Source organism: Perognathus longimembris, chromosome 25 (genome assembly GCF_023159225.1).
Source record: "Perognathus longimembris pacificus isolate PPM17 chromosome 25, ASM2315922v1, whole genome shotgun sequence".
Taxonomy (NCBI): Eukaryota; Metazoa; Chordata; class Mammalia; order Rodentia; family Heteromyidae; genus Perognathus; species Perognathus longimembris.
Window position 1 is genome coordinate 4,690,387 of NC_063185.1, and position 19,962 is coordinate 4,710,348.

Here is a 19,962-nt window from a genome sequence, read left to right on the forward strand (position 1 = left end):
TGACCCTAATCTACTCTTAAATTCAATCTGAGTGAATCTAGACTTCAATCTTCAACTGCTTCCTGGGTTTGTCTTTGTAAATATCCTACCGGGACCTCCTTCAAAATAACATTTATTGAGCATCCCCTTACTGTATATGCTAGGCACTGTTCTAAGAACATCTGTGAGACTCTTATCTCCAATTAACCACCAGAAAACCAGAAGTGGCACTGTGGCTCACATGATAGAGCATTAACTAGCTTTGAGCAGGAAAGCTCAAGGAGGGCTGGGAATGTGGCTTAGTGGTAAAGTCCTTGCCTAGCACGTATGAAGTCCCAGGTTCGACTCCTTAGTACCACATAAACAGAAAACACTCAAAGTGGCTCTGTAGCTCAAATGGTAGAGTGCTAGCCTTGAGCTGAAGAAGATCAAAGACAGCTCCAGGACCTGAATTCAAGCCAGGACTGGCACAAAAATGAAGAAAAAGGAAAGAAAACCACTTGAACACCACGCCCTGGTAGCTCACACCTGTCTTCCTAGCTCCTTAGGAGGCTGAGATCTGAGGATCACGGTTCAGAGTCAGCCAGGCAGAAAAGTCCATGGGACTCTTATCTCCAGTGAACCACCAGAAAACTGGAAGTGGCGCTGTGGTAGAGCATTAGCCTTATGCAAAAGAGCTCAGGCACAGAGCCTAGGCCCTGAGTTCAAGCCCCATAACAAAATACAAAAACACAAACACTTGAACACCCACTGCTCCTCATTCCTGATACTCAAGAGAAGGCCCACGTCGCACAGCTGGATACAAGTTTATTGTGGCACTGGAGTGGACAGGGCTGGTGTGGCAGCACCCTGTGTGTGTGCGGGTGGGGAGGATGTGTGGGGGGAGGTGAAGGGGACGGGATGGGGTCCAGGAGTTGGGGATGGGGCCACCATGGCCGGCCCTGCCCACCGGTACTGGGGGGCATGGAGGCTGTTGGGCCCCAGGCCCCTCCCCCCTCTGGCTAGGTGGCCACAGAGGGTGGGGTTCACACGTGAGAGAAAGCATGGCTTTTGCACAGGGGCTTGTCCTTCTTGGAGTAGAAGGTCTTTCCTTCCAGGTTGATCTGACATATCTGAGGAGAGCAAAGGTCCAGTCACATAGGGGACAACAGCAGGAGACTGAGAGGGGGCACACAAGTGCCCTAGGATAGGGTGGGGTGGGGGTGGGGCAGGCGGGGCCCTTACCGCACACACAAAGCATGTGTCATGCCAGCTGAAGCCCAGGGCCTCCAGGAAGCGATCTCCCGCATCAATCTTGAAGTCACAGCCTCTGCATTTGGTGCCAAACATCTTCTCATAGTCTGGGGATAGAGGCAGACACGAAAGAAGCCTGGCTTTACCAGGGTGAGCCCCATAGCCTGCACTTCTCTGACCACCCTAGGCCACCCCGTACCTCGCTCGCAGTAGGGTGCCCCTTCCTCCATGTAGAAGGCCCTGTTGCGGATGGGGGTCTTGCAGGCGGCACAGGTGAAGCAATGCACGTGCCAGGTCATCTTCAGGGCGTGCATGATCTCCTGGAAGCCACAGACACTGAGTCAGGCTCCGTTCCTCCCTCCAGAGCACAGGAAGGCTGACACTGGGCCCTTGTCCTTCTCATGGTAAAAATTACACCCACAAGCCAGACATCAGTGGTTCACGGGTTGAGGCCTGTAATCCTAGCTACTCAGAAGGCAGAAATCTGAGGATCAGGGTTCAAAGCCAGCCCATGTAGTCCATGAGACTCTTTTTTGGTTGTGGGGTTTGAATCCTGGGCCTGGGTATTGGCCCTGAGCTGTTTAGATCAAGGCTATCGCTCTACCACTTGAGCCACAGCGCCACTTCCGGTTTTTGAGTGGTTAATTGGAAATAAGAGTCTCATGACTTTCCTGCCTGGGCTGGTTTTGAATCATGACTCTCTGATCTCAGCCTCCTGAGTAGCTTGAATTACAGATGTGAGCCAGCACCTGTTGTCCATGAGATTCTTATCTCTAATGAACCACCAAAAAGGCTGTGGCTCAAGTGATAGATTGCTAGCCTTGAGAAAGAAAGCTCAGGGACAAGCGGGGCACTGGTGATTAATACCTGTAATGCAGAGGCTGAGATCGGAGGATCACTATTCTGAGCCCTAACTAAATTTGTGTGGAACTAACTTAGCTCCCCACGTGATGAGAGGAAGCAAAGGCTCATAGATGAGCTGGGGGCATCCTTGGGACCCACAGACCCACCAGGCCTAGCTTTTTGGTTGATTATTGGAAACAAGTATCTCACAGAATTTCCAGCACTGGCTGGCTTTGAACTGTGATCCTCAGCTCTCAGCCCTCTGAGTAGCTGGGATGACAAGCATGAGCCTGGCTGTATGGCATCTTGTAGTACCTAGAAACCTCATGGGTTAGGAGCTCCTGTTATCTCCTCAAGAGAGGCCCTGAACAAGTGGGTTGGCCTGCAGAGGGCAGGAATGGATTTTGTGTCTACGTTTGGCTGGCTCCTCCAACTACAAGGTGCAGCCTTGTTTTAGGGAGCCCAGAACAAAGAAGAAAACAGGGCTTTTAGCTGGTGGGAGAAGGAGCTCTTCAGGGCTGTGGGCTAGTGATTGTGTGTATGTGTGTGTGTGTGTGTGTGTGTGTGTGTGTGTACGCATGAACATGCGCGCTGGTACTGAGGCTTGAACTCAGGCCTTTTTGGTTAATTAAAGAGTCAGGCTGAGGGGCTGGGGATATGGCCTAGTGGCAAGAGTGCTTGCCTCTTATACATAAAGCCCTGGGTTCAATTCCCCAGTACCACATATACAGAAAACGGCCAGAGGTGGAGCTGTGACTCAAGTGGCAGAATGCTAGCCTTGAGCAAAAAGAAGCCAGGGACAGTGCCCAGGTCCTGAATTCAAGCCCCAGGACTGGCAAAAACAAACAAACAAACAAACAAAAACAACATAGAGACAAAGAGTCTCATAGACTTTCCTGCCCAGGGTGGCTTTGAAAGTAGGTCCTCAGATCTCAGTCTCCTGAGTAGTTAGGATGACAGGTGGGCACTTGGCTCCAGTGTTCCATTTCTACTTCTTCCTAGGATGTGTTACGTCTGCCTCTGGCATCACTACTACCCGGCCTGGACCCCAGTAAACTCCAGTCTGCCCCTAACGATGCTTTCTGGGGCCAGACTGACCTCTGTGCCCAGATCCAGACCCCTTCTCACAGCTTGTAACACAGCTTTTCCCTCTGCCAGAGCTTTCTCCAGGTGAGCGCCTGCCGTGTTTAATTTGGTCTTAGAAGCCACTTCCATCCACTTGGCAAGTGTTTACTGATCACCTTCCGCGTACAGGTCACAATGCTTAACACAATCAGCCCTGCTCTCAGCCTGTGCACTTCACACCTGGAGAAGTGAGGCAGGACAAAAGTGGGGAGAGCAAGGCACTGGTGGCTCACACCTACAATCCTGACTACTCAGGAGGCTGAGTTCTGAGGATCATGGTTCCAAGCCAGCCCCGCAAGAAAGCCCATGAGACTCTTCTCCCAATTAAGCACCCAAAAAAGCCAGAAGTGGTGTTGTGGCTCAAATGGTAGAACGCTAGCCTTGAGCAAAAGAGCTCAGGGACAGCACCTAGGCTGTGAGTTCAAGCCTCAGGACAAGAACAAAAATAAAAGGCTGCTGTGTTACAAGCAAACTGGGCGGGGGAGGGGGGTGGCGCGGCTAGCCTGACCTGGGGCTGGAGAGGGTAGATGCCAGGAAAGATGTTCCTGAAAAGTGATAGGTGAGTCCCAGGCGAGGAAGGAATGAGGTAAAAAGGGTCCCAAGCCAGCCACCAGTGACTCATGCCAGTAATCCTAGCTACTCAAGAGGAAATGGGGATCTGAGGATTGCAGGTTCAAAGCCAGCCTGGGTAAGTCTGTGAGACTCCACTAAAAAGCTGGAAATGAAGGTGTGGTTCAAATGGCAGCCTTGAGTAAAAAAGTTAAAGGACAGAACCTGAGTCCTGAGTTCAAGCCCCAGAACCAGCACAAGGAAGGAAAGAAGGAAGGAAGGAAGGAAAGAAGGGAGGGAGGGAGGGAGGGAAGGAGAGAGGGAAGGAGGGAGGGAGGGAGGGGGCTAAGAATGTGGCTTAGCAGTAGAGTGCTTGCCTAGCATCATGAAGCCCTGGGTTCGATTCCTTGATACCACATAAACAGAAAAAGCTGGAAGTGGCACTGTGACTCAGTGGTAGAGTGCTAGCTTTGAGCAAAAAGTGCCCAGACCCTGAGTTCAAGCTCCAGAGCTGGCAAGAAAGAGAGAGAGAGAGAAAGAAAGAGGAAGGAAGGGAGGAAGTGAGGGAAGGAAAGAGGGAGGGAGGGAGGGAGGGAGGGAGGGAGGGAGGGAGGGAGGGAGGGAGGGAGGAAGGGAGGGAGGGAGGGAGGGAGGGAGAGAAGGAGGGAAGGAGGGACGGGGGGGGGGGGGGAAGAGCTATCTGCCCATGATACCTTGCAAGGTCCCCTCCCCCAGGGTGAGCCCCTGAGCGGCAGGGCCCACATCTGTCTTGTTCGGTGTGTCATCAGCATGAAATACATCACCTGATGTACCATCCACATTAGTAGAATAAGTGGGTGAGGATGCTCTAAGCTCCTTTTTTTGGCAGTACTGGGGTTTGAAGTCAGGGCTTAGCGCTTAGAAGCAGGTGTTCTGAACTACACCCCCAGCCCTGCTCTAAACTCTTCATGAACCTTGAAGCCCAGCTCTGAGTAACCCTGGTCAACCTACTCTGCATTTAGCATCTGAGGGAAGAGCAGGATTTGTGTGTGTGTGTGTGTGTGTGTGTGTGTGTGTGTGTGCGCCAGCCAGTCAAACTCAGGACCTGGGCATTGTCTCTGAGCTTTTTGTCTCAAGGCTGGCACTCTAAGACTTGAAAAAAATCTCCATTTCCAGCTTTTTTTTGTGTGTGGCTAACTAGAGAGTAGACTCTCTCAAGGACTTTTCTGTCCAGGCTGGCTTTGAACCCTGATCCTCAGAGCTCAGCTTCCTGAGAAGCTAGGATGACAGGCGTGAGCTACCATTGCCTGGCTAAAAGCAGGATTTTTGTATCACATGCTTTCAAGTCTGTATATCTCTCTTTGCTACTCAATAGTGAGTCCTGTGTGCTCAAAGCCTGACAAGGTATCTTCCAGAGCTCATGCATTTAGCAGCAGTGGATGCTAGACTAATCTCTCACCAGCTTTTCACAAGCCCATCACGCCTGCCACCCTCCATCACTGAGGCTGGAGAGCTAATGTACAATTGGCTCTCAGTATCCGGGAGATCAGCCCCAGTGACTCAGACAACCATGGTTCAAAAAAATTGAGGGCTGGGAATGTGGCTTAGGGGTAGAGTGCTTGTCTAGCATGCATGAAGCCCTGGGTTCCAATCCTCAGTATCACATAAACAGAAAAAGCTAGAAGTGGTGCTGTGGCTCAAGTAGTACAGCGTTAGCCTTGAGCACAGAGAGGCTCAGGGACAGCGCCCAGGCGCTGAGTTCAAGCCCCAGGACCAGCAAAAAAAAAAAAAAAAAAAAAAAATTGAGGAAGCTGGGCAACAGTGGCCCATACCTGTAATCCTGGCTATTCAGGAGGCTGAGATATGAGATTCCCACTGCTCAAGAGACTCCATTTCTTCAAAAGTCTACTTAACCAGCACAATGCTGGACTGGAAGTGTGTATCAAGTGGTAGAGCACCAGTTGTGAGTGAAAAAGTTGAGCAAGAGAGAGCTCAAAGCCCTGAGTTCAAGCCCTGATACCAGAAAAAAAATGGAAGGGAAGAAATACTGAACCTGCACTGAACATGTACTGATTTCTTTTTTTCCAAACAGTATCTTATGCTATGGCAAGGTGCTGGTGGCTCACGCCTGTCACTCTAACTTCCCAGGAGGGGGCTGAGACCTGAGGATCGAGATTCAGAATTGGCCTGGGCAAGAAAGTTCTTGACATTCATCTCTAGTTAACCACCAAAAAAAGCCAAAAGTGGAGCTGTGGTGCAAGTGGTACAGCACTAGCCTTGAGTGAAAAAGTCAGATAGCACCCAGGTTATGAGTTTAAACCCCAGTCCTCCTGAGTATCGTGAATACAGCTGCCTGGCCTTTGTTGTTGTTTTTTGAAACAGGGTCTTTATAATGCAGACTTGCTTTGAACTCAAAATCCTTCAGCCTGTGCATGCTAGGACTACACACATACATGCTTGGTTAGCCTGGTTCCTTTCCCTCTCCTCTCCCCTCCATTTCCTTCCCTCTGTCCTGGGGTTGGACCCAGAGCCTTGTGCCTACTAGGCAAGTGCTCCATTCTGTACCATGTTCTCAGCCTTTCTAGGCTGCATGTGTGCAGACAGGCAATCACCCAGTAACACTGCTACCCTCAGAGTGGGAATTTACCTCCCCTGCCCACCCATCAGACCCACTCACGCCTGTGATTTTCTTTTTGCATTTGGCACAGCTGGGCGCGTAGCGCACATCATAGCAGGGGGGACAAAAGATGGCCCCTTTCTCTTCGAAGAAGCCACCTTCCTCCAGGACCTTCCCACACTGGCTGCACACAAAATTCCTCGGGGTGGTATGCATGGCCGAGTGCCACTAGGTATCGACCCCTGCAGGGAGGCATGGAGGCGGGTTGAGGAATCTGGCAAAGGAAGTAGGCAGGGTGATGGGACCCATGCAAATGATGTGGGGTGGGGCAAGGGAATATATGCAAATGGACTAGGGGCTTCCAGGCGGGTTAGTTCATTCTTCTAAACAGAGCAGAAGACAGGCTTGGGAAGCGACTTGTTCAAAATCAGTGAGAATGAAGAAGCCTGAAAGGAGCCAGTGCGGTCCCTGTCTTACGGTAGGAGAGATCAGCAGGGCACGAGCTGATGGCTTCAGTCTAATAAGACACCTCTGAGTAACTGGTGTCCTGGCCTATGGCTAACGAGCCCCTGAGCAGACCCTGTGCCCAACCTGTCCTGTTTGTCTGTTCCACCTGGACTGGGGAGGAGTAGGCATTTTACTATATAAAGTTACATCAGAAGGACTGGGTACTTTGCAGAGTTTCTGCGTAAAAGCTAATGATGAGAAGCCAGGTGCTGGGTGGCTCAAGCCTGTGACCTTAGCTAGTCAAGGAGGCTGAGGCATTAGCCTTGGGCAAAAAAGCTCAGGGGCATGGCAGGGAGCTGGTGGCCCATGTCTGTAAATCCTAGCTGAGATCTGAGGGCTGTGGTTTGAAGGCAGCTCAGGTAGGAAAGTCTGTGATTCTTATCTCCAATTAACCAGCAAAAAGCTGAAAGTGGAAGTATGGCTCAAGTGGCAGAATATCATCCTTGAACAAAAAAAAACAAACAAGCACAGGACTCCCAGTTCAGGACCCCATTGAATTTATGCCCTGGTACTGAAGAAAAAACAAAACAAAACAAAAAACCACAACAAAAAAACAACAACCAAAAACATGCCTGAATCCTGGAGCTCACAACTGTAATACTAGTTACTCAGGAAGTTGTGATCTAAGGATCTCAGTTTGAAGCCAGCCCATGCAGGAAAGTCCATAAAACTCTTATCTCCAATGAACCACTAAAAGCCAGAAGTGGAGCTGTGGTTTTTGCCTTCAATAACAACACACACACAAAAAAAACCCCAAAACTCCAGGACAGTGCCCAGGCCCTGAGTTCATGCCCCAGGACTGGCACAAAAATAAATAAAACCAACAAAACCAAGTAAGAGCTAATGGGAAATAAGGGCAGACCAGGGCCAGAACTCCAAATAGGAAGATTCTAGAACCTGACACACCAACAGGAGGGACTGTGACCCCAGGAGAAGGGCACAGAGGGAGGAGCCACTGGCCTATGTGCTCAAGAGCAGGGGGTAGGTAGAGACTAAGGAGAGGAGCAACAGGGCTGGGGGGGGGGGGGGCGCAGGTCCCTTTTTGCCCAGAGTGGTGAGTCCAGGGGGCACCTAGAGGGTGTCACGGGCACCTTTCTGCATTTCCCAGGAAAGCACTGCTCCAGGGTGGGGATCTGAACACCAGGCTAGGAACCGAATCCTTCATCAGTTAGCGGGTGAAGCAAGGGAGGGCAGACAGGCCAGAGTCAGGCTTTGGAACAGGAGAGGCCAGGGCAGGAAAGGAACAGGGCCACCCACCGGATGACCTTGTGGCACTGGTGGCACACAGGCGTCTTGCCATTGGTGCTGCCCCCTCCGGTGGCAGCCTGCACGATGGAAGTGCGGTTCTGGAGAGGCGTGGGCGTGGCTGGCTGGCTGTGCCGGGTCAGCACCGTACTTGTTTTGTCCGGGGCATATCGTTCAGCAAATGCCGGGTCCACTGCCCATGGTGGGCGGCTGGTGGGGCTGGGGGCAGGAGGGCCTGCCAGGGCCGAGAAGAGTGGCTCCAGAGGGTGCCCAGGGGACCCCAAAGGATAGAGGGTAGAGCCTGGGGCACCTCAGAAGAGCCCGTCACCAAGTCCCTGGAAACTTCCCACCCTTCCCCAGGCCCATGCCCCCTCTTACCAGGCCAGGGTTCCTGGGGTGTAGCTGAGGTTGGGGCTGGGGCTTCTGTCCTGGGCACCTGGCTGCAAGATCTGCCATTCAAGGCCTTGGCATGGCCTTGCCCCCCAATCTGGGTTCTGCTGCCCCCATAAAAGATGGCTGGGGTACATGAGAGTTGATGGCTACACTCTGGGACCCTCCAGCGTAGGGTGGGAGGCGGTGGCTGCTTCTGGCCAGATTCCCCCACACTGATCTATGGCATAAAGCTGAGAAGCAACTCTTGGGGGGTCCCCTGATACCAGGGAGCTACTACATAGGGTGTTCATTGCTTAGGGACTAGGACCCCCCCCCCACAGGCTGGCAGGGCCCACACATCACAAACCCCTCCACCCCCAAAATGGGAACCAGGCCCACAAGGACAGAAGACAGAGGCAGAGAAAGCAGAGCTAAGAATATTTATTTCCATGCCCAAAGCAGCAATGCAGACCTGGCAGACGGCAGTACCACAGGGTGAAGAGGGAAGGCAATGTCAGATGAAGCCAGGAGGCCCTGGGCCAGCCAGCTGGGCTGCTGGGGCCCAGCCGGCAGGAGGTTCAGATCAGGGGCAGGAAGGGGTGGGTGAGGTAGGCAGAAGCTGGAGGCACCGAGGGGGGTGCCCGGGGCAGGAAGGACAGAGACAGGCAGAGAAGGCAGCGGGCTGGAGAGGCCTGGCTACGACTGCACGTTGAGCACGTGGGCAGAGCGCTGGTGATGCCAGTCCCGGAGGCGAGTGTAGCGTGGGCTCTGTAGTTCCAGAACATACTTTTCCCTGAGGGGCAGAGAGAGGAGGAGGAGAAAGTGGAAGGAAGAGATGGAAGGGAGGGAGGGAGGGAAGATGGACAGAAGAAAGGAAAAAAGGAAGGAAGGAAACAGAATCCCGCCCAGGGGAGACACAGGAGTGGTGACCGGATCAGAAGAGGCGGGAGGTGGGAGGGAGACGCTGACTCCCAGCTTTTTACCTCGATTTCTTCTGGTGTTCCTCATCCGGGTCTTGCACTAGGAAGGTAGAAGAAATAATGACCCAGAGAAATGAGGGTCACCTGAACCTTGACCCTAGCAGCGAGGGGTCAAGCCTGAGCTGGGGCCTGGATGTGTCCAACCTGCCTCAGGCTGGCACTTACTGAACTCGGTGCCTGTGAGGTGGGCAAGGATGCGGAAAGATCGCGACTGGCCTGTCCCTGGCCGCGGCCGCCAGTCCTCCGTGTTCTCCATCAGCCGCTGCTTGCTGGCATCCGGCATGGATGGGCGGAGGGGTTGTCTGTGGGGAGGGAGCGGCTCTGAACCTTCCACCCAGGATAGGGTACCCTCCCCACAAATGGGTGTGCATGGGTTATGAGGGGAAGGTGAGACCAAGGGCCTGCTGGGCAGGAGGGGCCACCACCCGGAGTGCCCCAAGGAAGGAAGAGAAGGGACAGGCAGAGGGGGCTCACTGACTTGTCAGGGGGCTGCACCTGTGGAGGAGATAAGACAGACGGACAGATAAAGGGACAGACAGACACAGGGAGAGGAAGAGAGATGGGGAGGGGTCAGAGCAGCTGGGAGTAAGGCAGCATGGAGAGGGGTTCATCTGGCCCAGCACCCCACCCCACCCCACCCACTGCTTAGGCTAGAGCCCCCTAGGAAGTCTGGCCACCAAGGGGTGGAGCGCCTGCAGCCCGCCTGGCCTGCAGGGGGCGCTGCCGCACGGTCCCCGTGGGGCGGCACAGCGAGCGGTGGCGGGTGACGGTGGCGCATGGGGGCCGCGGCGGGGGATGGGAGCACATGGGGGGCGGTGGCAGGGGATGGTGGCGGGGACAGGGCACATGGGGGCGGTGGTAGGGGATAATGGCAGGGATGGGGGCACATGGGGGACGGAGGCACATTGGGGGGCGGCGGCGGGGGCCCAGGGGACGTCGGGGGCGGACGTACCCGTTCTGCAGCGGGGTGCTGTCGGCGGGCAGGGGCGCCCCGAAGGGCCGGGCCGTCTTGTTGAGGGAGGTGGTGGGCGCGAACGTGTACCGCGGGGGGTCCGCGGCGGGGGCCGGGGCCTGGGCAGAGACAGAGCCGGGCAGGCGGGGCGGGGCTCGGGAAGAGGTGGGGCGCCCCCCGAGGGGCACAGGTGGCAGGGGCTCTCGGGAAGGGGGGCCCTGTTCCAGGGGACCACGGGAAGGACGATGGGGAGGACAGGCGTGGCACGAGTAGAGCCCAGAGCGCAGGCCATGGATGCAGACGAACATAAGACAGGCAGGCAGGCAGGCAGGCAGGCAGGCGTGTGGACCGTGCGGCAGCCCTGCCCTGCCCTGCCCTCCTGGCATCTGCCCTGCGCCCCTGCCCTTCTGGCATCTGCCCTGCGCCCCTGCCCTCCTGGCATCTGCCCTGCACGCCCCTGCCCTACACACATCTGCCCTGCATGCCCCTGCCCTCCACACATTTGCCCTGCACGCCCCTGCCCTCCTGGCATCTGCCCTGCACGCCCCTGCCCTCCTGGCATCTGCCCTGCACGCCCCTGCCCTCCTGGCATCTGCCCTGCACGCCCCTGCCCTCCTGGCATCTGGCCTGCATGCACCTGCCCTCCACACATCTGCCCTGCACACCCCTGCCCTCCACACATCTGCCCTGCACGCCCCTGTCCTCCTGGCATCTGCACTGCATGCCCCTCTCCTCTACCCCTCCCAGTGGCTAGGCCAGGTATCTCACTGGCCGCCCTCTGGAAGAACAACGGCCTACCTTCTGCGGCTTGCCCTGAGCTGGCTGGGCCCTAGAAGAGAAGTGAAAGGAGGGATCATGGGCTGGCCGGGCACAGGCACTCACCCACCCAGACGGCCAGCCAGAACCCCCACCTGCTGAGACCCAGGCTGAGGTGCTCCCCGCAGGCACGGATCTTGTTCTGGGCTTCAATGTGTGTGAGGCTCCCTGCATTTTCCCCATCAATGCTCAAAACCCAGTCACCGACAGCCACGCCAGCTTGGGCAGCTTTGCCTCCAGGGGTGAGCTGTGGAGAGATGGGGGAGGGGGGAGGTCACAGAGGGCCCAGGACTGCCTGTGTCGGCCAACCTGTGGTCAGCAGCCCTGTTTCTGGATCTCAAGCCCTCTTTCATCAACATTTTTTTCTGGACATCAGTAGCTATTTAGGAGGCTGAGATCTGAGGATTGATCAGAGTTCAAAGTCAGCCCTAGACAGGAATATCCTTGAGACTCTTTTCTCCAACAAAGCATCAAAAAGCCAGAAATGGAGCTGGGGCTCAAGTGATAGAATGCTAGCTTTGAGCAAAGAAGCTCAAGGACAGCACTCAAGGCCCTGAGTTCAAGCCCTAGGACCAGCACAGGGGGGAATAAAAGGTGACCTTGGAGGTGGCAGAGCTTACTCAAGCTGCACATTCTTTTGAGCAGCTATTGATTCACCTGTGTGACCCTTTGTACCAGCCAATTCTGGAGTGACACCAACCACCACTCTCAGGCTAAACCTCCAACCTCTGGGCTATGACTATGGCCTTCCAAGGTCCCAATTGGCTGCCTGCCTGGGCTGTTCCACCCTCTGGCCTGTGCATTGGCAGTCTCCCTGGCCATGCTGGTGTGCTCATTGACCAGCATCCTGTTCAAGGGCCCTTCCCCAGGGTCTGCATTTAGAGCCAGGAACAGGCCCTGGCATTGCCAGGTCCCCTGTGCACACTGCCCTGAATGGGGCACAAGGTGTTACTGGGTGCTGGTGGCTCACGCCTGTCATCCTTAGCTACTCAGGAGGCTGAGACCTTGAGGATCATGATGCAAAAACAGCCCAGGGAGACAAATCCAAGACACTGTAATCTCCAACTAACTAGCAAAACGTCCAAAGAGGAGGTGTGGCTCAAATGGTAAAGCACCAGACTTGCGCAAAAAAGTGAAGCAAGAGTCCCAATACTGGCACACACACACACACACACACACACACACACACACACACACACAAAAAAAAAAAAAAAAAAACAAGTATCACCCTAATCTTTTGGGCTGAGTTGGGAATCCCTGATTTATGTGACAAAGGAGAAGACAGTGTAAGCTTGGAGGCCTGGTGACCACCAACAGCTGGTGATGCTGGGAAAGTGTGGGCCTTGGTAGAAGGTGCCTGCTACCCTGGTCGGACAGTCTGTGTCTGGTGAAGGGACAAGACTCGCTGTCTATTAGAAGTTGCCAAGCCTACTTCCCAGGACTTACAGAGGTGACCTTGACAAACCCACCTGGGCAGTTCTAGTCCAGTCCCCACAGCGCAGGCAGGTGGCTGTCCACAGCCAGCCCACCTTTCTGGCAGGGGACCTGGCACTGCATTGCACAGGTTTAATTTACTTAATTTTATACTTCACAGGTGGTAGTGGAACTTGGAAGGCTGCCCAAGACCCAGGAGACGCCTCAGATTGGCTGATGTATAGACTGTACTGAGACAGGGAGAAGAGAGGGAGGAGAGAGATGTGAGGCAGAGCTCCCAGGGAGCGGAGGGAACAGAAGCCAGCATTAGGATAAAAAAGAGAGCTGGTTTTGATGGCTCTGTTTCATGTTTAGTGAACTTAGAAAAAAAGTAGAACGAGGGTGTAGAATTCCCTTCCCTGACACAGAACAAATGGTAAAGGGCTTATTTGACTGAGCACCTAGTACTTCCACTGAATCCTGCAACAAGCCTGTGGAAGTCTGAGAGATCATACCCGTTTTTTTTTTTTGTTGTTGTTGTGGTTTTTGCCAGCTCTGGGGCCTGAACACTGTCTCTGGCTTCTTTTTGCTTAAGGCTAGCACTCTACCACTTGATACACAGCACCACTTCTGGCTTTTTCTGTGTATGTGGTACTGAGGAATCAAACCCAGAGCTTAATGCATGCTAGACAAGCACTCTACTACTAAGCCACATTTTCAGCCCACCAGATCATACTTTTTATACACAGGAAAACAGTTGTTTATTGGTCAAATGTAGGACTTGAACTCAGGGCCTGGACACCGTCCCTGACCTTTTTTGCTCAAGGCTAGCGCTCTACCACTTTGAGCCACACTGCCACTTCTGGTTTTCTGGTGGTTCATTAGAGGTAAGAGTCTCACAGACTTTCCTGCCTGGACTGACTTCGAACTGTGATCCTAAGATCTCAGCCTCCTAAATAGCTAGGATTACAAGTGTAAGCTGACACCCAGCCAGAATTCTCCCCCAGCCCCCTCCCCTCGTCAGATTTGAAGCCTAACTCAGGACTTGAGTGTTGTCCCTTACTTACCCTTTCCTGCCTAAGGCTAGAATTCTACCACTGGAGCCAAGCTCCTCTTTGGGGTTTTTGGGGTTCATTGTGGATAAGTCTCACAGACTTTGCCCAGATTCCCTTCACACCATGATCCTCAGATCTCAGCCTCCTGAGTAGTCAAGATGACTGGCTTGAAGACTCAATTCTTATACACTGCCTCAAGTTGGCCAGCTCTGACCCTGGCTGAAAGGCTCTACCACTTTAGGTCCTCTTGCTGAGTGGGGGATACCATCTGAGGGGCCAGCATGCTTAGAAAGACACCTGCAAGCTGGTGTGGGGACACACACTGCAAGCCCAGCACTAGGAAGGCTGGGGCTACATAGCAAGAGTCTGTCTGGAAGAAATAAACATTCCTGGCTCTCTGGCTGGGTCTGAGGGTATGGATCCCCTATCTCACCTATGGTTCAACCTAAATCCTTAAGGTTGGCATAGGGAAGTGATACCCTGGTGGGAAGGGAAGTGACTTGCTTAGGGTCACAATGAGTCAGAAGGGAAACCTGGTTCAGCCACTCCTTGCCTTCATGGGCCAGGTATTGGGGAGGGGGGGTATTCTCCTGGTGAGGGTCTTGGGGTGGGGAAAAGCTGGCTCCTAGAACATGAAGGCGGGGGGGGGGGCGGGGAACTTTTTCTTTTCTGAAGTAAGGAAGGCAAGAAGCACTTGAGGGGGAAGGGCAGAGGTCAGAGGTGGAGGAAAGAGAACATTCTGGGAGAGATGAGTGCAGGGAGGAATTGAGGCCAGAGGAGACGCAGGGATTAAGAAGGGGAAAAGTCAGGGGGCTGGACAGCGTAGGGGTGGGAGTGAGTCAGTCTGAGGACTCTGCAGAGCAGCCCAGCCCCCTAGTCCCAGACATTACCTCATCTCCCAGGCCTGGGCCTACAGCCAGCCCTAACCCCTCCCTTCTCTCTCCACTGTGGGGTCAGGGGAGGGGTAGGGGGCTGGCCCAGCTCAGAAAGACCACCCCACCCATCCACCCATCTAGGCCTAGATCCAACACCAGGGCAAGGCTGAGCTGTGGGGGTGGGGGGCACCCACTGGAGGACTGCTGACTAGGGAACCCAGAGTGCCCCCAAGAGGCCATACCTGAGAGACCATGTCCTCTGTGAACAGGAAGTGGAGACCCCGGGAAAGGCCAGTACTTTTCCAGAGAGGGTCATCAGGATGGGAGTATGGGCTTGTGTTTGGAGGGGTCTATGTGTAGGAAGGGGACCACCATCTTTATCCTGCGGATAGGGCAGGTTTCCAGAATAACCCTCTAGAAGAACCCCTGGGAAAAGTGCTGCCTGCCTGCCTGCCCTGCCTACCATAACTCCCACAGACTGACTCTGCCCTGGGAAGGCTCGCCTGGACAACCCTCTGGCCCCCTCTGGGCTTCCTGCCAATAGCTGCCTGCCCACAGGGTAGCTGGGTGGGCCCTTCTGGGCAGGCAGACATAAGGGCAGGAAGTTCCGGCCCCTTTCTGACCCCCAAGCCACAGTGGGAGACACCAAGCCCAGGCTGGCCTCACCCACTCTGAGCAGCAGTCTGTTCTGAGTCCCAGGAGTGGACTCCACTGTTGATGACCAGGTAGGAGGCCCACCAGTAGGGTTCAGGGGTCCAGGCCTAGGCCAACCCTTTTAGGTGATGTAGACGCTAGCTACTGTTGGCTATTCCACAAGGGCTGCATTCTTGGGCTTATAAGGCAATCCCCCCAGCCACAGGGAGGGGCCAGTCCTACCCCCCCCAACCGCCTCCACACAGGAGGGCTGCTCAGGAATTGGACTGCCAGCCATATAGCCTAGCCTTACCATTATACTGTGAATGGGACAAGTGGATGGGGATTCTTCCTTTCCTTCCTTTCTTGTACCTGCGGTGGGGCTTAAACTCAGGACCTAGAGCTCTCGCTCAGCCTTCTTGCTCAGTGGCTGGTGAACTCCATCACTTGGGCCATACCACCAGTCCAGCATTTTGCTGGCTAATTGGGATAGGTCTTAAAAGACTTTCCTGCCTCGATTGGCTTTGAACTGAAATCCTCCAGGTCTCAGCCTTCTAAGTTGCTAGGATTACAGGTGTGAGCCACAAGCACTGGGTTAGGGCCTCATGTTTTCATTTAGCTTTTCCACTCATGGCTGGTGCTCTATTGCTTGTGCTACCCCCTCCACTTCTGGCCTTTTGCTGGACTTTTCTGCCCAGGCCAGCTTCTGACTGTAATCCTCAGATCTCCAACTCCTGAGTAGCTAGGATTACAGGTATGAGCTACCAGAGGAGACCCCCTTCTTAAACACAGAAAGTGAGGCCAGTTTGTGCCTCAGTCCAGATCCGTGCTCTGCCATGGACATGTCTCACTTGGAAAAACATGACAACTGCTATTCCTTGGGTAGTGAAGTTAAAGTAAGATCGTGTGTCAAAGTGCCCCTGCCTGGGGCTTGGCTCCATACTACTCACATAGAGTCAGGCATGGGAGCCTAGAGGTCATGGGCTCCCATCCCGCTGAAAGGGCCTGTCATTGGCCCTCAGTAGAGGCCACAGGAGATCGGTGGGAGGGCACTGAGTACACTGAATGTAGAGAAGTTTGGGGAGTCCAAGCCCAAGGACTGGCACCCCTCAAAAAAAGCCAGAAGGGATATACACCCAGAAATGTGTCCATAGTTGGTGGATACTGGGGGAGAGGACTTAATGCTCTATCACTTGAGCCAAAGCTCCACTTCCAGTGTTTTTGGTAGTTTACTGAAGATAAGAATCTCATGGGCCTTCCTGCAGAGGCTGGCAGGCTGGCTTTCGATTGTGATCCTTAGATCTCAGCCCCCTGTGTAGCTAGGATTACAGGCTAGAGTCAGGCACTTCCCGCTTTTTGACACCCCCCTCCCAATTGTTCCTGCTCTGATTTCCCCCAATCACCCACTAAGAAACCTGAGCACCCAATGACCCCTGTGGAGTCCAGTGCTCAATCTAGGCTCACCCGGGAGATGGAGAGAGGCACATTGAAGTCTTTGCCCCCTTGTAGCCGAAAGCCCCAAGGTGCTGGGCCTTCCAGGACCACCTTGAAGGAATCCATGGTATCTGCTCCTGAGAGAAGAGGGAGAAGAGAAGTGGGCACTATGACAGACAGGCGGGCAGGTTCAGCTCTGGTCGGCCAGTAGCTTGGACAAGGTGCCAAAATAGGCACGGGTAGGCACTGTGCACAGCCAAGACACGGCTATCTTGTCAGGCTTGGCTGGACTGTTGGCGGGCACACCTCATTTGTAAAGACAACGGCAGCCACCACCCTCTACTCCTGGGTGGGGAGGCTGTGAGGAGCAGGGCGGGGGGTGGGGGCGAAGAACCTCATTTAGACTCCAGGTTCTTCTCAACTAGGGGTGGGCAACGGGACTAACCTAGCACGGCTTTCTCCCTGGTCCAGCCCGGAGCCCGGGGCGGCGGGGTGAGTCAGGGGCCAGCCCTCGCCTCCCCACCCCCAGGTCCCGGCAGGCAGGCCGCGGCTGGAGCCGCTCGGACTATATAAGGCGTGTAAGCTGACACTGCCGCGAGCCGGCGGAGGGAGCTCCGGGGGCTCGGCGAGGGGGATGGGAGGGTAAGGCGGCGGCCAGAGCGGGTCCGGAGCAGGGGCCCGACCGTTCCGGGGCCCGGCGGGGCTGCGGGGAGCCGGGGAGCGGGGGGGGGGGGGAGCTGCGGAGCGTCGGGCGGGCCCCGCGGGCGCTGCCCCGGGCTGAGGGCGCTGGGGGCCGGGACCCCACAGCGCGGCCACCACGGAGACCCATCGTGCAACCCCGCGGGCGTAGTGCCACACACGCAGGACTGTTCCCCACTCCGGCGTGACTCAGTTTCCCCCTAGCCCCCCGGGTCGGGTCCCCCCCCCCCAGCGTGGCCACAGGTCCCGGCCACAGGAAGCGGCGCAGGCGCCGACCAGCCCCGCCACGACTGGCTTCGCGGCGGAAAGGCGGGGGCGGGGACGGGAGGAAGCGCGGCGCGGGCCGCGACCCCTCGGTTTCCTCCGTGGCTGCGAGCACAGGCCAGCCCGACACCCCGCGCGCGCGCAGGTACCTGCTCTGCCCCGCCGGGCCGCCGTTCCGCGGCGGGCTCCGAGGCGCCGCGCTGAGATCCTCCGCCCGAGCTCTGACCCCGCCTCCGCCGCCGCCGCCCGCTATGAGTCCGCGGGAGGGGCGTGGCCAAACGACCACGCCCATCAGAGACCACGCCCTCGGGCGGCCGCTTGGACGCCGGGAAGCCCCGCCCACGCTCCCGTCTTACCCAATCACAAAATCCCATATGTCTTTGAGTTGTTAGGCGCTGCCCCCTACCCAGTCGTCCAGAGAAGGGCGGGTCCGGGGCAGGGCGGGGCGGGGCCAGAGCTGTGGCTCGTGCTGACAGCGCCCTTCTCGAGGCTCACCCAACCCCTGGCGCCTCCCACTGGCGGAGTGGAAGAAAACAGCCTTTGTGGGCAGGGAAGATGGCTTAGTGGTAGTAGTGCTCGCCTAGCATGCATGAAGCCCTGGGTTCGATTCCTCAGTACCACATAAACAGAGAAAGCCAGGAGTGGCGCTGAGGCTCAAGTGGTAGAGTGCGAGCTTTGAGCAAAAGGAACTCAGGGACCGGTATTCAAGCCCCACAACTGGCAAAAACAAACAAAAACAGCCTTTGGAAAGCAGACCTTTAGATACCCAGACTTTGAAACCCACCTTGGAAAAATGGGACAATAATACTCTTCTGTAAGGGTCAAGTATGACAGGAGCCATTCTGGCTGGAGTGAGTGGGAAAGGGTGGCAGGATTGTTTCCAGGGGCTAGGTGTGTAGCTTGGTGGTAGAGGGCCAGTTTAACATGTGGGAGGCTCCAATTCAACCCCCAGCAGCCATACCAACCAAGAAAATGTTTAAAAAAAAAAAAAGTTGCTCCGCAGCTGGTGGCTCACACCTATAAAACTAGCTGCTCAGGCAGCTGAGATCCGAGGATCCAGGTTCAAAGCCATCCTGGGTCAGGAAAATCTGTGAGACTCACATCCAATTAACCAGCAAAATAGCTGGAAGTAGACGTGTAGCTCAAGTAGTAAAGTGCCAGCCCTGAGTGACAAAGTCAAGAGAAAGCACTAGGCCCTGAGTTTAAGCCTCAGTAATAGAACGGAAAACAAAATTAGGATTACAAAAACACTCGTTGTGTTGTTGGTTGTGAATGTTATGGGGCTTGAACTCAGGGTCTGAGTGCTGTCCTTGAGCTTTTTCACTCAAGGCTAGTGCTCTACCACATTAAGCTACAGAGCCATTTTTGGTTTTGGGATGGTTCATTGGAGGTAAGAGTCTCGTGGACTTTCCTTCCCACACTGGCTTCAAATCTCCATCCTCAGATCTCAGCCTCCTGAATAGCTAGGATGACAGGCGTGAGCCACCAGGGCTGGGCTGCAAAACACTCTTACTGAAAGTAGAAAAACAAACAAAACAAATGAACAAGAGCCAATAGAGTTGGCTGTGTGTTGAGCCTGACAACGTGGGCCAAGGCCCCACTGCCTCCCTGATCCGCACTCCAGCAGCCCCCAGAATACACTGTCCGAATGGACCCACTCCAGAGCAGACAACTCTTCAGTGGGGATGGATGGGGGCTCCTGTAGGGGGTGAGCTCAGAGTCCCATTTTCCTCTCCAGCCTCTGCTATGGCTGCTATGGCAGAGGGGAACATATGAGTTTGTTTGTGCGGGTGAGTGACCAGGTACCCACCCACCATCCTCTCACTAGGTGGTTCCACCCTTCCAGCTCTTTCTAGGACATGGTCTCTGATATTCTCCCCTGTCCACCATCATTCCACACACACCCCCATTACTCAAATTCCTATAGCAGTTGATACCCTTTTGTGTATGTGTGTGTGTATACCAATACTGGCACTTGAACTCTGGGCCTGGGTGCTGTCACTTAGCTTTTTTTGCTCAAGGCAGGGATTCTACTACTAGAACCACATCTCACTTCTGGCTTTTGAGTGGTTCATTGGAGGTAAGAGTCTCACAGACTTTCCTGCCCTGCCTGGCTTCAAACTGTGATAGTCAGATCTCAGCCTCCTGAGTAATTTGGGATTATAGGCAAGGAGCCATTAGCACCCAGCTCCCAACCATGATATTTTTAAAGCAGAAATCACACTTCAATTTTAGCATTCCAGTGGGCTCATACTGAACTTAAAATAAAACTAAATTCCTTAAGACGACACAACATTTAAGAAACTGGGTCAACCTCCCACTACTTGCATGCTTCATTTGACTCACTCCGGACACTTCACTCTTCCTCCAATATGACAAGATATTCCTTCCC

General features: G+C 54.8%; 1 protein-coding gene across 1 annotated transcript; it reads right to left on the reverse strand.

Annotated features, from left to right (window-relative positions):
• Window positions 1-784: 784 nt before the first annotated feature.
• Pdlim7 (PDZ and LIM domain 7) lies at window positions 785-17,801 on the reverse strand. The gene is given in 14 exon segments (XM_048334213.1): window positions 785-1,091; window positions 1,204-1,319; window positions 1,412-1,532; window positions 6,386-6,520; window positions 6,522-6,567; window positions 8,090-8,312; window positions 8,456-8,517; window positions 9,433-9,469; window positions 9,595-9,731; window positions 10,382-10,500; window positions 11,180-11,210; window positions 11,293-11,444; window positions 16,638-16,744; window positions 17,720-17,801. Coding segments are annotated over 13 exon segments (1,362 nt in total). The 5' UTR covers window positions 16,734-16,744; window positions 17,720-17,801; the 3' UTR covers window positions 785-1,004.
• Between the last annotated feature and the right edge of the window lie 2,161 nt (window positions 17,802-19,962).